Below are 23,427 nucleotides of genomic sequence, written 5' to 3' on the forward strand. Positions count from 1 at the left end.
TTAGTGCTTAAAAACTTCATTACGTATTTCCGGAACACAAGGATATTAATTTACACAGCCATAATATAATCAACACAGTCAGGAAGTTTCACATTGATATAGTCCTATTATCTAGTCTGCATCAATTGTCTCACTCATGTCCTTGATTACAATTTTTCCTTCTGCTCCAGGATCCGCTCCAGATCCACACAATCACATTTAGCCACCAGGGATTTTTTTATCTTCCTCTCATCTAAAACAGGTCCTCTGCCTCTCTTTTTCTTTTATGACCTTGACATGTTGGTGGAGTACCATCTGGTCATTTTGCAGAACGCCCCTGAGTTTGCCTGATGCCTGATGATGTAGATTCAGGCTTGGCGGTTGGGGCAGTAACCCCGTGGATGTGATCCTGGGTCCTGAGTGCATTGATCAGCATGTTAGTGATGTCACTGTGTCCCCTTGTTGGTGTCACACACGCATTTTTTTAAAACACAGAAATTACATTCAACTAGCTACTTTGTAACCTTTGTCCCTCCCTAGTGATATGCTGTGAAGGTCTTTGTTTTAAAATTTGTTTTATTTGTTTTTGAAGAGATAAGATAGTCAAATGGTTCCAAATTCAAAGCGAACAAAAGGGGAAGCAGTGAAAAGTCTGTCTCCCTCCCCCAAGCCAGCCCTGCAGTTCTTCTTTACTGAGACAACAGCTCTTCCCTGGTTTTGTGTCTCCTTTTTGCTGATATTTTATATACACATCTGATGAGAGCCAGTGAGGCCAGTCTGTGGTGACCATCTCAATGTGCAGCATGCGGAGGGGTCCTCACTCACATCATTGTTTTAGGAGGATGGCCAGAGGCCTGCAGCCTCCCAGGATCTTTTAAGAGACTCAGTGGGTCTCTCTCTTTTTTTTTTTTTTTTTTTAAGATTTTATTTATTTATTTGAAAGAGAGCAAGTGCACAGCACACATGAGAGAGGAGAAGAAAACTCCCCACTGAGCAGGGAGCCTGATGCGGGGCTCTATTCCAGGACCCTGGGATCATGACCTGAGCCGAAGACAGATGCTTAACTGACTGAGCCACCCAGGCGCCCTTAGAAGGCTTCTTTTGATCCTTCTGGAAACAGCCAGGTTTCTCCTGGAGCCCAGCCTGATGGGTGAGCTCAACCTCCTCCCGCTCAGGGCTCCTCTGCCCGAGGAATTCCTGCCCTGCTGAGACCACATTGTCACCACCACAATCCTCACCCTAAACCGTCCTGTCCTGCCTCACTGCCTGCAACTGTGGGAACAGGCCCTTTATATGCACAATGTCATCTTCAAAGTGCTTTTGGCTTGTTAATTGGCCACAATTCACATTAAGATGACTAAAGATCCCACACGAGCCCAACAGGGGCGGGCTGATGTCACCGGCCTTGGGAACACCTTGCTGGCACCTCACTGTGAAGAGGCTCCTCTCCTCTGAGTGATAGCTGATCCTGGGAGAAGATTTCGGCTTCCCCACTTTAAAGCCATCTCTGGGAGCCTCAGTTTTTTGGCTGGAGAAATGGCGGTGATAATAAGGTTGTCAGGAGGACTCATCACATGAAGCGGCAGTTGCGCGGCAACTGTTCCATAAATGTTGGTCCCCTTCGTGCTCAGAAGTCACTTCCCCTACAGGGCATTCCTTGTCAACTTTCTTCTAACCTCCAGAACATTCTGTATCATCCTCTTTTAACCCGACCTGTCCATTCTCTTTCATGGTTTTAGGGTGAATTGTGCCCCTGTTGCAGCTGTTAAGTCGTTGAGCATGGGGCTTGTGTGTAAGACATCCCTACACCTCTCCTGGTAGGAAACCTGGGGCCCGGTGTGAAAATCAGTAAATGTGTGCATGCCTGAGAGGTCATACCACCACTGTGCAAGGGCGAAGGGCCCCAGAGCCCCACTCTGTGGGTGCAGCCCCAGTCCCGTCATTCATTGGCTATGGGATCCTTAGGCGAGCTACTTACCTCTTCATGCCTGGGAGTCCTGACCTGTAAAAGGGGAATATAATTAATAACAGTGCCAACATCAAAAGCTTATTGCAAAGATTAAATAAGTTAATGTGCATAGAACAGTAGCAGCCACACAGTAAGAGCTTTATAGCTGTTGGCTATTGTTAGACCCGCATCCAGCAAAGGCCCTTTCTCCTAGCGTGGCCTCCATTCATGTTTGTTAGGTTGAACTGAAAAGACTGTATCCCCCACCCTGTCCTCACGAATACACACATTTGGCAGGTTTTCTGAAATGCTACTATTCCCAGTTCATTCTTCGGAGTTCAGGTATTCTACCTTATTAAAATGCAAATGTTGATTTCAAATGTTAGACTGACAATTTCTGTGTGAAAGGCTTTGTACAGGAGTACTGCTCTGGGGCCTTGAAGGAAAAATGAGGCTGCTCTGCAAAGCATATTGTTAAGGGTAAGAAGCAAAATATAAAACTGTGCGTCGGGGGCGCCTGGGTGGCTCAGTGGGTTAAGCCTCTGCCTTCATTCAGCTCAGGTCATGATCTCAGGATCCTGGGATCGAGCCCCGCATGGGGCTCTCTGCTCAGCAGGGAGCCTACTTCCTCCTGTCTCTCTGGCTGCCTCTCTGCCTACTTGTGATCTCTGTCAAATAAGTAAATAAAATCTTAAAAAAAAAAACAAACAACAAAAACTGTGTGTCTAGTGGGCTACCATCTATGGAGGGAAAAAAAGCTAGGGAGGAGGGACACAATTCAGTCCTTACCGGGTGGTCACAGCTTCCCCTGTTGCCTCCTGACCCTGTGTGGGTTTCCCTAGTCCTGCCCACACCTCTGTAAATGGTCCCTTGGTTCAGTTTCTCACAATCCTGGAGGAGAATGTGCCTCTGTGTCTTGTAGGGACCCGTCAAGCCTTAGCATCTTAGCCAGTTTGCTTCTATTCTTAAAAAAAAAAAAAAAAAAAAGGTTGCCTGGGTGGCTCAGTGGGTTAAAGCCTCTGCCTCCAGCTCAGGTCATGATCCCAGGGTCCTGGGATCAAGCCCTGCATCTGGCTCTCTGCTCAGCAGGGAGCCTGCTTCCTCCTCTCTCTCCCTGCCTGCCTCTCTGACTAGTTGCAATCTCTATCAAATAAGTTAATTAATTAAAAAAAATTGCCCTGATCTTTGTTTCCTGGTGTTGCTTCTGGAGAATTTGGCAGGTGAGGAGAAGGATTTGTGTGTGTGGGCTGGGCGGGAGAGGGCATTTAAAAGATATCCCATCTGCTGTCTTCTCAAGGAAGAAGACATGGTAAAGTGTGCCCACACTCCAAGGAAGACTTGAAGGGTCCATCTGGGTGTGTTCAGCACAAGGAAGCCATGGAGGGATGAGGATACATCTTCAAATACCCAAAGAGCCAACACAGGACGAGTCATGAAGTCAATCTGCCTATTTCTAAAGAGAGACTGATGTGGCTCAGCACAGTATCATGAGTAAGAGATTATTTATGTAAGTCTCTGTATATGATATACATATGCATATCATATATATATTCAATAAACAGATTTATGTAAATAATATAAAATAAGAGATTTCTGAGAATTGTGTGAATTGTAGGCATCCCAGTCATGGGAATTGTTCAAACAGGGGCTTCATGGTCAGAAGCTGAAGCTGGTGATCTCTCCCCTTTCCTACTGGGAAACGCCATGGTCACAGACACGGGACTTGGAATTTCTTTAGCCTGCTCTGCCCCCTGAAGATACAGGGCTTAGATCTGCAAAGCTGAGGAGTGCTTTCAGCTACAAGAATTTATACCAAGATAGAAAAACTCAACCTTCCAGAACAGGTGCCCCAGCCGTTGGCTTCCTACCCAAATGGGTAATTACTAAAGCTGAGTCAAGCCTCAGCCAGCGTCTGATGCTGCCCACACCCAGGTATGGCTCCAGGGGGCTATAAAAAGCACACTCCTTGGAAACTGGAACAGATTCCAGCTATCAGCTTTGATCTGCACCCTGGGGGCAGGCTGGGCCAAGAGCTGGTTCCTCCTCTCCTTGGGTGCTGGGCTTACTTCTTGGGTGCCTTGGCTTTCTCTAATTTCAAAATCATTTGAAGGTTCCCAGTCCTCATTGCCCTGGCAGGGCTGGCTTGTCACTTTCAACACACCTCTGCTCATGCCTCTGATGGGTACCATTTACCACCTTGGGCTTGGCAGATGTTGATGAAAGCAGGAGGAGTTATTCATCAGTCATGAGTAGATTTGTAGATAAAAAAACAACAACATAATTTATGTCAGTTACATAGGTATTTTAGAATCTGAAGCTTATCCTTCAAGCCAGAGAATGTTGGAAAGAACAAAAAATTAACTGAAATGTGTTTCTTTGAGTGAATTGTTTGCCAAGGCTATTATATTTGAATCCTGCTAGACCAAATCTTTTCTTTATTTTCCTAAAGAGTCTTGAAATGTAACTTACTGAATAGGTCTTTATATAACTGAAGGTGTGATGCACAGCATTGCTTTATTGTTGTTTATTTAAAACAAAACAACAACAAAAAATACCCGAAGCCCTGGTTGGTCCTCATTTGTGTGCAAATGGTGATACATTCCCCATAGCTTCCCTTCTCTTTGGGAATCTCCGGCTCATCCAGAATCATATTCAGAATCAAGTCCAGAATCTCAGGCACGGTCTTGTGTGTGTCATGGTGCAAAACAAGAAAAAAAGAGGCACCCCTTCTCATGCTTATTAGTACAAAACCATACAATCTCTTTAGATTTTGTCAGTGGGGAGAGACAAAGCAGGGTAATGAGAGAGAGACAGCCTGGGGCCTCAGGGTGTCCCTCTCTGAGGAGGGGGCCACTGAGCTGACATCTGACCGACACAGGGGAACCAGGCTGGACAAGATGCGGGGGTGGTGCGGAGCATTCCAGGTGGAAAAGACTCTAAGGAGGTGTAGTAGGTATATACAAAGTGATACTGATTTATTTGAATTAGACTATCATTCAATCACCAGATATTTGAAGAGCTCCCACTATGTGCCAGAAACTGATGAAGGTGCTTGGATGATGTTAGGCTGGGATGTTTCTTGTGGAGAGAGCGAGAATGTTGCAAAACAGTCCCCGTTATCCCAGGAATAAGCCCCTCTTATTCCTGGGATAGCATCTCAGCCTCCTCTATAGAGCCGGCCTGCTTTACTCCTTGATGTGTGATGAAAGGGGCCTGACCCAGGACTTGGCCTGTGGTTCTCCAGGGATGGACAAATCTCTCTGATTTAGGCATTCAGGGTGAGGAAGTTCCTTTTTTTGGCAAAGAGAAGTCACATTCCCCATGATCAGTTCTTAGAGGGATAAAGTCATACTTTTGCATTCCCCTGCCTGACTTCTATCCCCTCTCTCTCTCTTTAGGTGGGGCTGGGGGTGGAGTTGCTAGTTAGTGGGTTTCCCTATCGGAAGTGGCCAAGACCCTCGCAAAGCTTGCATTTGCCTGTGGAGAGCCAGACAAAAAACAAGTAAAGAAATAAGTAAATAAGATAGTCTCAGAAAGAGATAAACACTTTGAAGAAAATCAAGCAGCTAGGGGGAGAGAGAGCCGGGCTGTAGGGCAGCTCTCTCGGAGGAGAGAGGTATTGATTTGAGACCTAACTGATTTGTGGGAGCCAGACTTGACAAGATCTGGGGGGCAGAGGATTCCAGGTGGAGGGAGCTCCAGGTGCAAAGGTCAGGCGAGGTCACATTTGGTGTACTGTGCTGGTTCACAAACTTGGCTCTATAGGCCAAGTTAAGATTTTGGATTTTATTTACTGTGTAATGGGAAGCCATTGAAGGATTTTATGTATGGGAGTGACTTAAAAATTGATGTAAAATTTTTTAAAATTTCAAATTAAATTTAGATTTAAACAATTAAAAAAACCTACTTCTGGTCTCAGGTGAGCCCAGGAAGTCCCAATGAAACTTGTGGGTTAAAGTAGAGCTTCCAGGCATCTTTTCCTTGGGCAATGCCTCCACTCTTGGAAGGCTAAGCTAGGCCAGTCTGGGGTTCAGAGAGAAGAGCACATTGAGAAGAAGCTTTGGTATTTTCCATTCTAGACCTTTGGAATAAGCTATGGTGCTGTTTTGTACACCTGCTTTCTTATAATGTTACAGGAAAGAATACAAAGGGATAAAGATAGTGTCTTCAACAAATGGTGTTGGGAAAACTGGACAGCAACATGCAAAAGAATGAAACTGGACCACCTTCTTACACCATACACAAAAACAAATTCAAAATTGATTAAAGACCTAAATGTGAGAACTGAACTCTAAAAATCCTAAAGGAGAACACAGGCAGTTACCTTTTTGATATTGGCCATAGCAACTTCCTTCTAGATCTGTCTCCTGAGGCAAGGGAAACAAAAGCAAAAATAAACTATTGGGACTAGAAAGCTTCTACACAGCAAAGGGAATAATCAACAAAACTAAAAGGTGACCTATTGAATGGGAGAAGATATTTGCAAATGACATATCTGATAAAGAGTTAGTATGGAAAATACATAAAGAACTTTTCAAACTCAACACCGAAAAACCAAATAATCCAATTAAAAATGGGCACCCCATCCCCCCCAAAAAAGCAAAAAGGGCAGAAGACATGACCAGACATTTCTGCAAAGAAGATGTGCAGATGGCCAACAGACACATGAAAAGATGGTGGGAATTTAAACTGATGCAGCCGCTCTGGAAAAGAGTATGGAAGTTCATCAAAAAGTTAAAAATAGAACTACCCTACAATCCAGCAACTGCACTACTAGGTGTTTACCTAAAGAATACAAAAATACTAATTCAACAGGATACATGTGCCCTGATCTTTACAGTAGCATTATCTACAATAACCAAATTATGGAAATAGACCAAGCGTCCATCAATTGATGAATGGATAAAGAAGAGGTGGTGTTTACACAATGGAATATTACTCATCCATAAAAAGAATGAAATCTTGCCCTTTGCAATAACATGGATGAAGTTAGAGAGTATTATGCTGAGTGAAATAAGTCAGAGAAACACAAATACCATGTGATGTCATTCATATGGAATTTAAGAAACAAAACACACGAACAAAGGGAAAAAAGAGAGGCAAACCGAGAAACAGATTCTTAACTATAGCAAACAAACTGATGGTTACCAGAGGCGAGGTGGGTGGGAGGTTGGGTTGAATAGGTGACGAGGATTAAGGAAGGCACTTGTGATGAGCTCTGGGTGTTGTATGGAAGTGTTCATTCACTGCATTATGTACCTGAAACTAATATGACACTGGACGTTAACTAACTGGAATTTAAATTAAAACTTAAACAAAACAAAACAAAACCCAGAAAAAACGTTTTTCTTGGAGGCATAATTTACATACAATAAAATTATTTAAAATGTACAGTTTGAAGAGTTCTTGAGTTTTGAGAGATATATACATCTATGTAACTACCACCACAATCAAAATATGTAACATTCTTCTCACTCCAAAAAGTTCCCTTATGTCCCTTATCCTACCTCCCAGGACCATCCTGATCCCCAGCACTATGCGAGACTTCCTGCAGTGCCCGCACCCCCCCCTCCCCCCGCCACGGTACCAACTTACATAATCATAGGACATCTGTCAAAAGCCCGACATTGACATTGGTACAGCATTACCATCCAAATTATAAACTCTAGTCAGACTCCCCCAGTTTTCTCATTGATGTTCTTTTTCTCCTCCAAGGTTGAATCCAGGATTGTTTCCTGATCGCCTGTCCTTAATCTTGTCCATTCTGTGACAGTTTCTTAGTTTTTCTTTGCTTTACATCATCTGGGCAGTTTTGAGACGTAGGGCCAGGTATTTTGTAGATTATCTTTCATTTTGAGTTTATCTCTTGTTTTCTCGTGATCAGACAGGTCTATCAGGTTTTAGGGGAAAGTACAACAGAGGTGAAATGCTTTGCATGATAATGTGACTTTACCTCGTTATCCATCTTGATTACCTTGTTAAGATGGTGTTTACCAGATTTCCTACCAGTTTGGTGACAAGTGTGGGTGGTGGGGGGCAGTGCAGAAGAAAATTGGAGTTGAAATTAGTTTCTGCATCTGTAAAATGGGGATAATATTACCAATCTCATAGCATTACTGTGAGGATTAAGAGACATAATAATACAAGTAAGGAATTTAGCAGTCTGGTACCTAGTAGGCACTCAACAGGTGTTAGCTTCTACTATAAATTATGAGTAGTAGTAGTGGTACATTTTCTCCTGTCTACCTTCCAGAAGGAGCAGTTTCTGCTTTTCTTTTTTTTAAATATGGGACATGCTGCTAAGTAAGTGGTCTGGACTATGATTCTTCACTTTCTCACCACTCACATGTGTGAAATGGGCTAACAGGACACCCAGACAGACAGCCTCACCCCTATGGCCCATGGCAGACCCATCCTGGGGTCAGCTGATGGGGCTTAGGTGATGAAGGGTTGAAGGAGGGGACCCCTGGAAAGACTGCTCATGGGGTATTCTCACAGAGCTGGACCCGGTGCTGCCTGCTCTGCTCCAGTGGTCTCTAACCCCTGCCCCTCTGGGAGCTGGGGAGAGATCCTCATTGCCACTCCCCTTAATTGGAGGGAAAGTCAAGACTGGGGTCCTTTATAGGCATGTTCTGGGCAATGGTGTGGGGAGGGGTTGTGGGTCTGGATCTCTGAAATTCACAGACATCCCCCACTTGCACACTACTTTATTTTATATTTTTAGAAGATTTTATTTATTTATTTATTTATTTATTTGAGAGAATGTGAGCACAAGTCGGGGAAGGCAGAGGGGAAGAAGGAGAGGAAGAAACAGACTCCCTGCTGAGCAGGAAGCCTGACCTGGGGCTTGATCCCACGACCTGGAGATCATGACCTGAGCAGAAGGCAGACGCCCAAATGACTGAGCCACCCAGGAGCCCCTCACACTACTGTAATTTATTATTATTTTTTTTAAAGATTTATTTATTTACTTGACAGAGATCACAGGTAGGCAGAGAGGCAGTCAGAGAGAGAGGAGGAAGCAGGCTCCCCGCTGAGCAGAGAGCCCGATGCGGGGCTCGATCCCAGGACCCTGAGATCATGACCTGAGCCGAAGGCAGAGGCTTTAACCCACTAAGCCACCCAGGCGCCCCACACTACTGTAATTTAAAGTGTGTGTGTGTGTGTGTGTGTGTGTGATTTAATGTAATCCTTATCAAAATACCACCAATAACAAATAATCCAAAAATTTATATGGAACCAGAAGAGACCCAGAATACCCAGAGGAATGTTGAAAAAGAAAACCAAAGTTGGCGGCATCACAATTCCAGACTTCAAGCTCCCTTACACAGCTGTAATCATCAAGACAGTATGGTACTGGCACAAAAACAGACACATAGATCAATGGAACAGAACAGAGAGTCCAGAAATGGACCCTCAACTCTATGGTCAACTCATCTTCGACAAAGCAGGAAAGAATGTCCAACGGGAAAAAAGTCTCTTTAACTAATGGTGTTGGGAAAATTGGACAGCCACATGCAGAAGAATGAAACTGGACCATTTCCTTATACCACACACAAAAATAGACTCAGAGTGGATGAAAGACCTCAATGTGAGACAGGAATCCATCCAAATCCTTGAGGAGAACACAGGCAACAACCTCTTCCACCTCAGCCAGAGAAACTTCTTCCTAGAAATATTGCCAAAGGCAAGGGAAGCAAAGGGCAAAAATGAACTATTGGGACTTCATCAAGATCAAAAGCTTCATCAAGATCAAAAGAAACAATCAACAAAACCAAAAGACAACTGACAGAATGGGAGAAGATATTTGCAAATGACATATCAGATAAAGGGCTAGTATCCAAAATCTATAAAGACCTTATCAAGCTCAACATCCAAAGAACAAATAATCCAATCAAGAAATGGGCAGAAGACATGAACAGACATTTCTGCAAAGAAGAGATCCAAATAGCCAACAAACACATGAAAAAGTGCTCAACATCACTCGGTATCCGGGAAATACAAATCAAAAGGACAGTAAGATACCATCTCATACCAGTCAGAATGGCTAGAATTAACAAGTCAGGAAACAGATGTTGGAGAGGATGTGGAGAAAGGAGAACCCTCCTACACTGCTGGTGGGAATGCAATCTGGTGCAGCCACTCTGGAAAACAGTATGGAGGTTCCTCAAAAAGTTGAAAATGGAGCTACCCTACGACCCAGCAATCGCATTACTGGGTATTTACCCTAAAGATACAAATGTAGTGATCCAAAGGGGCACGTGCACCCAAATATTTATAGCAGCAATGTCTACAATAGCCAAACTATGGAAAGAACCTAGATGTCCATCAACAGATGAAAGGATAAAGAAGATGTAGTATATACATACAATGGAATACTATGCAGCCATCGAAGAAAATGAAATCTTGCCATTTGCAACGATGTGGATAGAACTACAGGGTATTATGCTTAGAGAAGTCAATCAGAGAAAGAAAATTATTATATGATCTCTCTGATATGAGGAATTTGAGAGGCAGGGTGGTGGTTGTGGGGGCTAGGGAGGGAAAAAATGAAACAAGATGGGATCCAGAGGGAGACAAACCATAAGAGATTCTTAATCTCAGGAAATAAGCCAAGGGTTGTGGGGGTGTAGTGGGGGAGGGATAGGGTGGTTGGGTGATGGACATTGGGAAGGGTATGTGTTATGGTGAGTGCTATGAATTGTGTAAGACTGATGATTCACAGACCTGTACCCCTGAAGCAAATGATACATTATATGTTAATAAAACAAAAGTGTGTGTGTGTTTATTACAAAAGTAAAACCTTGCTGTGAGAACAGCAAACACCACAGTGCACAAAAGAAAAGTCAAAATTCCTCCTCTAGCTGGCCACCTGTCCCAGTCCTCTCTCCAGAGTCAACCCTGTGACTGACAATTGGAGACCTTCTGTCCAGAGGGGCCCTCTCACGAGGCCTGCCTCCAGACCTGTAATCCAGAGTCCTGAGGTGTGTGAACCTCCGTTCTTTACACCTGCACACCCTCTAGTGGGGCTGCCTCACATAGCAAGGTGAGCATGTGGAGCGTGGGGGCGGGGCAGGTACGACCCAGGGAAGTCAGCTTTCCAATCTCGGTCTCACCTAGTTCCCGAACCAGACCTTGTCTAGCTAAGTGAGTTTTCCCCTGGGGGGCGGGGGGCTGAGACAGAACTGGAAACAATGCTACTTGCTAAAAAAAAAAAAAAGAGAGAGAGAGAGAGCGGGGAAAAAAAAAAGAAAAAAAAAGACACCAAATTTATTACAATAACGACCCTAACAAGTCAAAGGCAGCCTTCTCACCAAGGGGAAAATCATAAAAAACTCATAATAATCATAATAACCATTTATGGGAGCTCTTATTAAGGCAGGGCATTGTTTTACTCATATTAATTTGTATAATTATCAAACACTCCCCAGAAGTAGTACTCCAGATACTTCTCTTTGCTAGAAGAGGACGTTGGAGCTCAGGAAGTTCACTGCGGGAGACACTACGATACATGCTGTGGTTCATAGCTCAAGGCCTGGAGCCAGACCACCTGCCACTTACCAGCTGTGTGACCTTGGGCTGGGGTGATCCAACTTCCCGTGACTCAGTTTCCATTCTTGTAAAATGGGGATGATGAGAGAATCTGCCTCAGAGGGTGGCTGTGAGGATTAAGTGAGTAAGTGTGTGTATGTCAAGTGCCTGGCACAGAGAAGGCACTCAGAACATATGAGTGTTAGCATTAAATGATACGCCTGAGTCTCAGAGAATGACTGATGGAGGAGAAATCTGAACTCAGGTCTCCATACTTCGAAACTTGTGCGCTTACCCACTAGGTGGTGCTGTCAACCTAGAGTCCACCAGCAACTCCTCACAAGTCCTGGGTCCTCAGGAGCTCCAGGTCTCACTAATGTGAAGATGACAATTGTCCCCTCTGAAGAGCCAATGATTCTTGGCGGTGGTGGGGGGGGTTTGCGGTCATCAGAGGTAGAGAAGACTGGGACTGTTGGTAGAGGGAGAGTCATTTCTGGGCCAATCTCTCCTGGCTGTTTTTCCTTTTTCCTTGGAGGACAGCCTCCCCAAGTCCCCTGCTCTGATCAGTGTGTGTCAAGGAAGATGGGGATTATCTACCCTTTTGGGGATCCTTGCTGATCCTAACTAGGATTGTGATCCAAAGACTCGAATAGCTCCAATATGGCAAATGATGAGATTGCCATGGGACCCATGAAAGGGAAGGACATTCTAGGGAGAGGGCCAATGTGGGCAAAGGTGGGGAAGCTAGAGACAGCATCTAAGAAGGGATCGAGTTTGAGGCAAGAGGTGGCAGAAAAGGAGGCTTGCAGAGGCCAGTAGTGGTCAAAATTTGATCTCTATAAGCTGTCAAAGTGCTTGAACTTTCTTTGGTTGAAATTGGGGCACCAATGAAGAGTCATGAAGGGAGGAGCTGACAGAGGAAAAGTTTTGTCATCTGTAGAATGGGCTAACAATAGCACCTGCCTCACAGGGTTATTTTATAGGATTAAGTGAGCGGGTCCCCATGAAGTACTTAGAAATGGTGGCACATAGAAAATGAAATGTTAGTGATATAAATGTTAGTGATGTTGCTGCTGATTATAATGTCCTGTGAGGAAGAGAAACTATAAAGGTGAAGGCCACCAAGGCGGTCCATAAAGTGAGTAAGGCTTTACTGGGTGGATGGAGGCCAAGGCCAGCCTTACATGGAAATCCAGTAAGCCATGGACTTGTCTGCCTGCTAAAGAGTAAAACGCAAGCTCCTTGGGGTGGCTCACAGCCTGAGGTGATGTGACCTCTTTCTCCCTCACTAGATTCCAGTCATGTTGTCTTCTTTCTGATCGTGGAACTTATCCAACCAGGGCCTTTCCCTTTATTGTTGCCTTTGTCTGGAAAGCCCTTCCCCCACAACTTCTAATGGCTGCTGCTTTCTTGTCATCAAGATCTTAGTTAATTTTTCTTCCAAGAGCCTTTCCCCCACCCAGCACATCAGTCTTATGACCAGACAAAACGATCTTATTGGCTTTCATGTGTAATGTTTGTTGCTCCTTACCTCCTCCAGGTTGTAAACTCCACAGGGACACCGATTACATCTTTCTCGTCCACCACTGTTTTCATAGGTCCTTGAACACAGCCTGGCATATGGAGACTGTCTGAAAACTTACTGCCTGAAGTGATCTCTGTTAGAGATCCATTCCCTTCAAGCTGTTCGTGGGAAAGATTAGATATTAGCAAAGTGGATTCAGTTTGCTGACAACTTTGTGGAGGTAGATTATGGGGGCGGAGGGGAAGGATACTTCACAGAACAAATTAAGTTCTGATGGACGAGGACAGGGGGACAAGCCTAAGGCAATTTCTACTCTGAGGCTGGTTGGGGAACTGCTATGAACTGTGGGTCTCGATGGAGACCTATGAACATCTCGATGGGTGACAGAGGAGGTGGTGGGGCAGAAAGGGCCTGGGGGAACTCAGAGTCAAGGCCCATCAGAGGGGCTGCAGAGGGCCATTGTCTCAGGTCTTACATTTCATCAAGGCCCTCAAATTCAGTCTTTTGACATGATCTCCCAAGGAGGATACACCTACTCACAGATGCAACAGTAGGCTTTAAGAAAGATGCTCATTTGTACAGCTGTGATTGCAGAATCCAAGTAACAAGAATATTCTAGAACTCATCTTTGAGCATCTGATACAGTTGTTTTTCTTCTCCCTGTCTTCCCTCAGCTTCCAGAACACTATATTGTCTTGGTCCTACTTCCTCAGTGGCTGCTCCTTCTCAGTCACCTCTGTTGGTTCTCTTCTCATCTCATCCCTCACTTCTAAATGTCTGTTTCTAGAAGGCAGCCAAAGGGAGTGCCCAGGGCCTTTGCACCTGCTGAAACACTTTCTCGAGGCTGGCTCCCTCACTTTCCTTACCTAAGTATCACTTGAGATCTCTATCCCTCTTCCCCCCTTTCACTTTATGGTTCTCATCATCAAATGATCTACTACATGTATTTCTTGTTTTGTGCTTGTCTCTGCTGACTAGTCAGTGCCAGGAGAGCTCCAGTAAAGCAGTGAACTAGTGTGTTTATGGCTAAACCTCTATCCTCTAGAACAGTATCTAACACACAGTATATTGAATGAATGTCGGGAAGTTTTGTGACTTTTCTATTTTGTATATTTTCATTAAAAAACATATAGGGAATTTTACAAGGGGGGGCTGGAATACTTAAATATGAGAGTCTAAAGCACGATTTTTATTTATTTGGAAAGGATGGGTATACCTAGCGCAGGTAACTACTGTGATTTGCCCCCACTAACAGCTAAATCAAGAGGGAGAGAAGGCATTCAAGACACCTTTCCTGAACTAAGGCCCTTTGGGAGTGTGTGGTACTTGTGTGCGGAATCTGCAGGCGTGCAGCTTGGTTGTGGTGCCGGGAGAAGTCCAGCGGGTGCAACAGCTCAGACACGTTCGTACAGTAAACTGGAATGAGGTAAACTTACAGCAGCGAAGAGAGAAACTACCTCTTCCTCAGCTCCGCGAGAGGCCCGACCACACAGCCGCAGACGGACCCGGGCGGAGCCTGCGCAGCCGCAGAAGAAGCGAGGTGGGCCTGCGCAGCCGCAGAAAGAGCGGGCGGTCTTCGGGGGGCCACCCCGATTCCGCGTTGTTTCGCGCCAGGCTTAAAGCAGCCGGAGACGAGCTACTCCGGTCGCGGAGCCCCGCACCGCGGCGGGTGAGGCCGGCTCCGCAGCGCAAGCCTGGGGCCTCGGGCCCTCTTCCCCTGAGCCGCCGCCATCATGCTGCTGCCCGTGTTCACCCTGAAACTGCGCCACAAAATCAGCCCCCGCATGGTGGCCATAGGGCGCTACGACGGGACTCACCCGTGCCTGGCAGCCGCCACCCAAGCGGGCAAGGTAACCGCTCCCACCGCACGGAATCTGGGTCCCTCGAGTCCCCAGGATCTCCGCCCGCCGCGCCCCTGCGATCCCGCCCTTCATCCTACGACCCCGCCCCCAGCCACGGTTGCCCGGCAACCGGCCTGCAGTCTCTTGCTCCCCTCCAGCGCAGAATAACGAAGGATAATGGGGTCTCGCATGAAGGGCTTTTCCGAGCGGTTAACTTTACTTGTCCACAGGCACTTAGACTCGGAGGATGTTGGAGCCCCTGTGCAGATAGGGAGCTTAGGGAAGAAAAGTCCCCAGGAGGGGAGGGGTTTGGTCACGATTAAGAGCGGTAGCGGAGCCCAGGGCCTCCGCCTGTCACTCCGGAGCTCCTTCCACTATTTTATATTGCCTCTCGAACCAAACAACTTTACGGAAAAATATACAAAGACCCGAAAATTCAATGATTCAAATTTCACTTGATCTTTATCCATGTACATTTACGTCTTTTCCTATAAGCTATTCACTAAGTACTTGTTGGGTGCTTACTGTGTGCTGGGTGCTGTCCAAGGTGTGGAAGTCACAGAGATGAAATGGTCATTTAACATTCAGGAGACTTACTGAACACCTCCTTTGTGTTAGATGTTGGGGGTTCAGAGATAAAGCTGAAATCCCTGCTTCGCAAAGCTTAAAACCCAGCAGAGGAGGCATATCAAGGCACTCTGTGCTGATGGATGCATGACCAAAATACGTGGAATACAGTGACACCAAGCGTAATAGCGTTTAACAGGCACAGAGCTTCATTACACGAATTATCTCGGCATCCTTGCTACAATGCCAAGGGCAGCAGCATAGCACAGGTGTGATCCTAGCTCCAATACCTACTAATTTCATGACCTTGGGCAAAGTACTTAATAATAGTATCTACGACATAGGGTTGTTAAGAGGACTAAGTAAGTTAATACATGTAAAGCGCTTGGGGTGTGGGAAATGTAGGCATGTAAGTCATTCATTGTTAGTTGTTATTTTGTGTTTTTTTTTTAATATTTTATTTATTTATTTGACAGAGAGAGATCACAAGCAGGCAGAGAGGCAGGCAGAGAGAGAGGAGGAAGCAGGCTCCCCGCCGAGCAGAGGAGCCCGATGTGGGACTCGATCCCAGGACCCTGAGATCATGACCTGAGCCGAAGGCAGCGGCTCAACCCACTGAGCCACCCAGGCGCCCAATTAGTTGTTATTTTGTTGTTGTGACTCCCACTTCATTGACTAGAATAGGGATTCAGAAAGGTTCAAAGTAATGCGTGACGTCATGCAACTAGAAAGTTGATGAAAGGAGATGAAAGGTAAGGCACCTGTTCTTGACCCAGTGTAGATTTAATAAGCTAACATTTATATAATATTTTATAGTTTTCAAGACATTTCCACCTGTGCTGTATGTTAGATATGCCTTGGGATACAGAAGTAGGAAGTAAAGATTCCTTTTCATTAGGTACTGTAATGAAGAAGAACGCCCTGGCATAGGGCCTGGCATGTGATAATGTTAGTTATTGTTAGGAGGTACTGCAAGTGCAAAAAAAAAAAAAATCATATTGGTTCCGTGGGCACATAGCAGCTAAATAAATGGGCTGAAAATGTGCTGTGGATATTGGCTCTGCCCCTTATTTGATAAGGGCTTACTACTACTGAGCACAGTTCTTAGGTTTGTAGTTGCAAGGTTGAAATTGGCAAGTCTCGCCCATTTGGAGTTTACATTTGAAAGGGGGAGCTAGACACCAGGGGGAGAAAAAAATTAAATATTTTATATTTATATATTTTATTTCTGTGTTAAAATGTATTTATATTTACATATAAATAACACACAGATAATGTCTCCTTAGGGGAAAAATAGTAAGGGGATGGGAATGACGGAGATCGTGGTTTTAGATGGGGTGATCAATAGGCCTCTGATAAGATAACTATAGATCAGAGATTTGTTTTTTTTTTTTTTTTTTTTTTTAAAGATTTTTTATTTATTTATTTGACAGAGAGAGAGCACAAGTAGACAGAGAGGCAGGCAGAGAGAGAGAGGAAAGCAGGCTTGCCGCTGAGCAGAGAGCCCGATGCGGGACTCGACCCCAGGACCCTGAGATCACGACCCGAGCAGGTCTATGGGGTAGGTGCGTTCCCAGCAGAGGGATCAGCAAGTGCAAAGGCCTTGAGGTGGAAATATGCTTGGTGTGTTCCAGGAACATGAAGCTGTGGGGATGGGATGGATGAAGGAAGCAGTGAGGTAGCCAGGGGCCAGGTCATATAGGGCAAGTAGGCTGTGTAAAGACCATTGTTTTCGGGAGGGGTTTGATTAATATTTTAAGATAACTCTGGCTGGTACTGCAGCAGAGATGCAGGGACGTGAGTGTAAACAGAGAAGCAGGAAGGTCAGGCTCAGGTGTCTAGGGAAGCCCTTTCATTAGAATGTGACTGAGAGTGGAAGGCAGGGACCCTGGAGTCTAGGTCTGTTTCTGGAGTTAAAAAAAATAAAGAGAGAGAGAGAGAAGGAAAGATAAAGTCCTGTGTGACCTATGTAATTGGATATTTTGTTTAGAACTTTAAACAAGTCTCAGAAGTTATGACCTGATATTTTATATTGAGACTTTGAAAAAATGGTGACATTTTATGATCCAAATAATACAGGAATATACTCTCTTTTAAAAATAATTAAGCAACAACAACACAATAATAACGAACATTCCAGGTAAGGCTAATGCCTTCCTTGACCATTGGAACAGGATTTTGTTATTATAAATGGGATTTTGTTGAGAACATGACTCTGCCTTACTGGGATCTGGTCTCTGAGCCTGAGCAAGGATTTTATTTTTGTTTTGTTTGAGCAATATTTTAAAAAGGAGTTTTTGCAAGGTGAACATTTTTGTTTTCCTCTGGGACATTTTTTCCTCTCACCATGGGGCTGAGGGGAGCCGTTGAATTTATACTGTCAGCAGCATCCCCTCAGCTAGAGCAGATGTTCCGTGAACTTCAGCCAGTTCTTTGGCTGAAGACATGGGGAGTGATCCATTTGTTGTGTGATTGAGCTTGGCTTTTTCCATGCCCGAGAGACAGGTAGGTCTCCTGGAGACTCAGAGAACAGCAGGAGGGGAATTAGGGAGAAGTCTGCTCCTGGGAGTCTTGCTGCTCTTGGCCACAAACTCCAAACTCTTTCTGTTCCAAACCCAGTGAACATGAAGTCCATAAGTGAATTCCGCTCCTGTTCTCCCTGCCTCTCTAATTACTGGAAGACTCTGAAAGAATTCTTTAGTTCCAAACTGTTCTAAAAGGAAGTAAGACATGGTGGCTGGACTGTAGGTTCTGGAACCAGATGCCCGGCATCAGGTCTTAGCCCTATCACTCAGCAGTCATCAGACCTTGGGAAACGGCCTTGACCCTTCTGACCTCATCTGTAAACCAGGGCTTGTTGTGAGGATCAATAATGCAGTTACGTTTATAAAAGCCGGTTGTAAGGTATTACACAAATGAGGACATCAACACGATATTCCATAGCTATGTACCTTTTCTGTATATTTCTGATCAATTCCTTTGAAAATTATTTGTTGTTGAGCAGGCTGTCTTGTTTAATAATAATAAAATTAATCTTTGGATTTCTATCGAAGGGATGAAATACTTATTTAAAGATCAGTGAAAAATTTTTTTAAAGATTTTATTTATTTATTTAACAGACAGAGATCACAGGTAGGCAGAGAGGCAGGCAGAGAGGCGGGGCGAAGCAGGCTCCCTGCCAAGCAGAGAGTCTGATGTGGGGCTCAATCCCAGGACCCTAGGTCATGACCTGAGCTGAAGGCAGAGGCTTAACCCACTGAACCACCCAGGCGCCCCTAAAAATGAGTGAATTTTAAAACTGAAAGAGGTTTAAGAGATCTCTAGTACAGTGTTTCCTACCCTTTTTTACTTTGCATTTTTTAGGCAGGGAAGATTTCCCTAATGAAGTTTTAATACTAAGATATGCCACATGGCTGTTTCGTACTGTGCCCTTTTGGATGGCCACAAGCCATTTTAATATCTAACATCCTCTTACCCAACTAACAGTGACCCTTCTTGGGGTGATTATATCTATGAGGTTGAAACTGCTAAGTTAATTAACTTTGGACTAATTACTTAATTCTGTCTTACTAGTACAGACCATGAAACCTTAAAAAAGCTTGACCGCATGACTCAGTTTAAGTTTGTAAAACAGATCTATGAACAACCAGACTTTAAAACGATCAGTTTTGTTTTTTTTTTAAGATTTTATTTATTTATTTGACAGACAGAGATCACAAGTAGGCAGAGAGGCAGGCAGAGAGAGAGAGGAGGAAGCGGACTCCCGGCGGAGCAGAGAGCCCAATGTGGGGCTCGATCCCAGGACCCTGGGATCACGACCTGAGCCAAAGGCAGAGCCTTTAACCCACTGAGCCACCCAGGTGCCCCAGTTTGTTTGTTTTTTTAAATATTTTATTTATTTATTTGACAGACAGAGATCACAAGTAGGCAGAGAGGCAGGCAGAGAGAGAGGAAGGGAAGCAGGCTCCCCGCTGAGGGGCTCAATCCCAGAACCCTGGGATCAGGACCTGAGCCGATGGCAGAGGCTTTAACCCACTGAACCACCCAGGTGCCCCTGAAACTATCAGTTTTAAGCCTTAAAACAACCAGATTTTTTTTTTAAGTTTTATTTATTTAAGTAATCTCTATACCCAACATGGGGCTTGAATTTAAAACCCAAGAACAAGAGTCACATGCTCTTTCAAATGAGCCAGCCAGGCACCCCAAAACCAATTTTAAGGGTTAGGAAGTGAATGTATTAGGTGCTTGGATGACAGATACTACAGGAAGTATGTTATGTGATCATCTTAGTGTGAAGCAATCACATTGTATCTGGTAGCACTTCCCCAAGGTTGACCAGGAAGAGGCTATTAATACCCTGGGTCTCTTAGAACATGTATGTTAATTTTACTTTTTTGGTATCTTAAAGGGATGTAATTAATTGTTTCTGTTTTAGGTTTTTATTCACAATCCTCATACCCGGAGCCAGCATTTCAGTGCCTCCAGGGTCTTCCAGAGCCCCCTGGAATCTGATGTTTCACTTCTCAACATTAACCAGGCAGTCAGCTGCCTGACTGCAGGAGCACTGAACCCAGAACTTGGGTATGATGCTCTTTTAGTGGGGACACAGACTAATCTTCTGGCTTATGATGTCTACAATAATTCAGACTTGTTCTACAGAGAGGTAAGTATACCCCTTCACAACTGTAACATTCCCATTACTCATGAATGGCCATTGATATTTTACGCTTGAAAGAGATGAGATGGAGAGAGATGGTATTTTGGTTTGCGTATTGTATGGCTCTCATAATGTAAAGAACTCAGAGATTTTTCCATTTCTGTCTGCAGAAGAAGTGTCATCTGCCTGACACTTCCTTGTTTCCTCATGGTTGGTAACCACGGGTGCCACTCCAGCTTGTCCCCCATGAGGCACATCTGTGCTACCGCCACCTGTCAAGATGTAGTGAGAGCTCAGCCAGGAGTCAGGAAGTCAGTGATCAGACCTCCCGGTAGCTTTGCATTTAAGTTTAGTATAGTAGTTTATAGGAAAAGCACGTACTGTCCTCTGCCATCTACAGGCTACTGCAGCTTTTTACCCAAGTTACTCATTTTTATTGTGGAAAAGATAGGGAAGCAAAAAAAAAAAAGAACTCATGGTTTCTCCATCTAGAAATAACACAACTCTTAAACTGATTTTACTAAGTGAAATTTTTTATAAAATGGGATCATACTATATACTTGTAACCTTTTTCTCTACAACTTATGTTAACATATATTAAGATATAATTCATGTGCCCCACAGTTCACCCACTTAAAAGATACAATCCAGTTGTTTTGTCAAGAAAAAGCACACCTTTTCTTGTGCTTAGTTCCCACTTATTTGACTTCTTTTATAAAGTGTCTAATAAATAGGTCTTTTGCCTATTTTTTTATTGATAATTTTGAGTGTATTATTAATTTGTAGATTTTCTTTGGGTATATTGGATACAAATTCATATATATATGTGTGTGTGTATATATCAACATTTACAATATATACAGCAAATAACAATATATAACAAATATCTTCTCCCAGCATGTGGCTCATTCCAATAAGTAGATGTCTTTTGATGAGCAAAAGTTTCTGATTTTGTTGGAAGTCTAGCTGTTTGGTTTTTTTCTTTAGTAGTGCTCTTTTCGTCCTGAGAAGTCTTTGTCTATTTCAGGATCACAAAGATATTCCTCGTGTATTTTTGTGGAAGACTGAAATTGAGTGTAGGATGTGTATATGTACATATAGGAAGAGAGAGAGATTGCATGGTTTATTTTAAGGAATTGGCTCACCCAGTTGTGGAGGCTGGCAAGTCCAAAATTTGCAGATTAGGCATCATCCAGGGAAGAGATGATGTTGAAACTGGAGTCCAAGGAGAGTCTGGTGGCAGAATCCTTTCCTCCAGGGAGGTCAGTCTTTTTTTCTATTAAAGCCATCAACTGATTGGGTGTAGCCCACCCATATTGTTGAGGGCAATCTGCTTTGCTCAGAGTCTGCTGATTTAAATGTTAATCTCATTAAAAAGATACCTTCACAGAAACTCCTAGAATAATACTTGATTCAATATCTGGATACCATGGTCTAGCCAAGTTGACACATAATTAATGACCTTGAGAATGCACCTCTGCAACTGCTGAGGTAAAGGCCTTTTTTTTTTTTTTTTAAAAGCGAAGGTCAAAAGCTTGCTTGCAAAGCTTTATTCCCGGTAAAGGCCTTTTTTACTCTGGTTTCTCTTCAGATTGCATAAAGGCCTTTTTAATTTTTAATTTTTATTTTTAAAGATTTTACTTATTTATTTGAGAGCAACAACGAGAGAAAGCTTGAGAGGGGAGAGGGTCAGAGGCAGAAGCAGACTCCTCGTGGAGCTGGAAGCCTGATATGGGACTTGATCCTGGGACTGTGGGATCATGACCTGAGCTGAAGGCAGTTGCTTAACCAACTGAGCCACCCAGGCATCCCATAAACACTTTTTAAATGAGATTTTTGATAAGTATTGCTAAATTGCTCTCTACAAAGACTATTACCCACCTTCTCCACAGAATATGAGAGTGCCTGTTTTATCAAACCCCGGCCAACAGTGGATAATATTATTTTTCATCTTTCAAATCTGAAAATTAAAAATGATACATTGTGAGAATGAAGATTTTCATGTTCATTGGTGATATGTATTCTTGTGAATTTCCTGTTCTTTTTTTTGGCTTGGGTATTTATCCTTTTCTTATTTATTTGCTTTCTATTACCTCTTTTATTTTATTAACAAAAAAAATAGTTGTTTTAGATATTATAGGCGTTTTTCTAGTTTATTGTTTACCTTTTTATCTTTTGATTGATTGGCCATTTAGAAGTTTTAATTTCTTTTTTTTTTTTAAAGATTTTATTTATTTATTTGACAGAGAGAAATCACAAGAGAGGCAGGCAGAGAGAGAGGAAGGGAAGCAGGCTCTCTGCTAAGCAGAGAGCCCGATGTGGGACTCGATCCCAGGACCCTGAGATCATGACCTGAGCTGAAGGCAGCGGCTTAACCCACTGAGCCACCCAGCCACCCTAGCAGTTTTAATTTCTAATAAATTTTTCTCTCCTTTATGGCCAATCTTTTTTTTTTATGGTTTTCCTATATGCAGATTATATAAATAAGGACTATTTTCCTGTATAATAATTCATATCGTTTATACAATACAATATAATACAATACAATACAATTTGTATTTCAAAGATATCCTTGAATTTTTAAAAAATAAATTAAATTATGCTTATATGCTTTATTCAAGAAGTCTAGAACATACATTAATTCTAGATGGTGGGGATGTAGATATTTTATTATTCTTTGTACTTCTCAGGAACTTTACAATTAAAAAGAGTATACGTAATAAGTATTAAAAAGGTTTCCATCTGATATGGTTAATATGGGTTGTAAAAGCTTGGGTGTTTTAAAGGCATAAGTTTGATTCTGTCAAGCATTTGGCCTCTAGAACAGTTCTAGAGAGCCTCAGATTCTGCAGCAGTTTATTGGTGGCAAATTAGTGTGAGAGACCAGCAGCCCGAGTTGATCCTGGATCTGTGCTCATCCTCGTAGAAGCACACATAAGCCACAGTGACTGTCCTCAGTGCATGGCCCTGTCCTGCTTCTCAGGAGACCGTGTGGCTTCTGACAAATGATGACAGAGAGATTTGGGTATCCAAATAAAAATAAGGATATATGTTACTTCCTCTGTGCCTGTGCATCGCTGAATCTGGGATTTTAATGTCTTTTTTGTCCTCCTCAGGTTGCAGATGGGGCCAATGCAATTGTGCTGGGAACACTGGGAGACATTTCCCCCCCCCTTGCCATTATTGGTGGAAATTGTGCTCTGCAGGGTTTTGATCACGAAGGAAATGATCTCTTTTGGACGGTATGAAGAACAAAACATTCTCTTAATCCTCTTAAACATTTTTACTTTTAATGCTCTTTATGCTTTGTTTGTTTTTTTACCACTGACTATAATGAATAGGAAAAAACAAAATAGAATCTTATTTATAATTCTGTACA

General features: G+C 43.5%; 1 protein-coding gene across 3 annotated transcripts in view; it reads left to right on the top strand.

Moving 5' to 3' along the window:
• Window positions 1–1,118: 1,118 nt before the first annotated feature.
• BBS2 (Bardet-Biedl syndrome 2) overlaps window positions 1,119–23,427 on the top strand; it is a 42,594-nt gene continuing 20,285 nt past the window's right edge. Inside the window, exons 1-4 of one of the 3 annotated variants that reach the window (XM_045988001.1) lie at window positions 1,119–1,129; window positions 14,550–14,833; window positions 19,827–20,054; window positions 23,165–23,290. In XM_045988001.1, coding sequence (XP_045843957.1) covers window positions 14,717–14,833; window positions 19,827–20,054; window positions 23,165–23,290 — 471 coding nt within the window. In that variant the 5' untranslated portion in view covers window positions 1,119–1,129; window positions 14,550–14,716. Of the gene's footprint in view, window positions 1,130–14,378; window positions 14,834–19,826; window positions 20,055–23,164; window positions 23,291–23,427 lie in introns of those variants that run through there. The other 2 variants (XM_045988000.1, XM_045988002.1) reach the window with 2 other exon arrangements.

This window comes from Meles meles, chromosome 19 (genome assembly GCF_922984935.1).
Source record: "Meles meles chromosome 19, mMelMel3.1 paternal haplotype, whole genome shotgun sequence".
NCBI lineage: Eukaryota > Metazoa > Chordata > Mammalia > Carnivora > Mustelidae > Meles > Meles meles.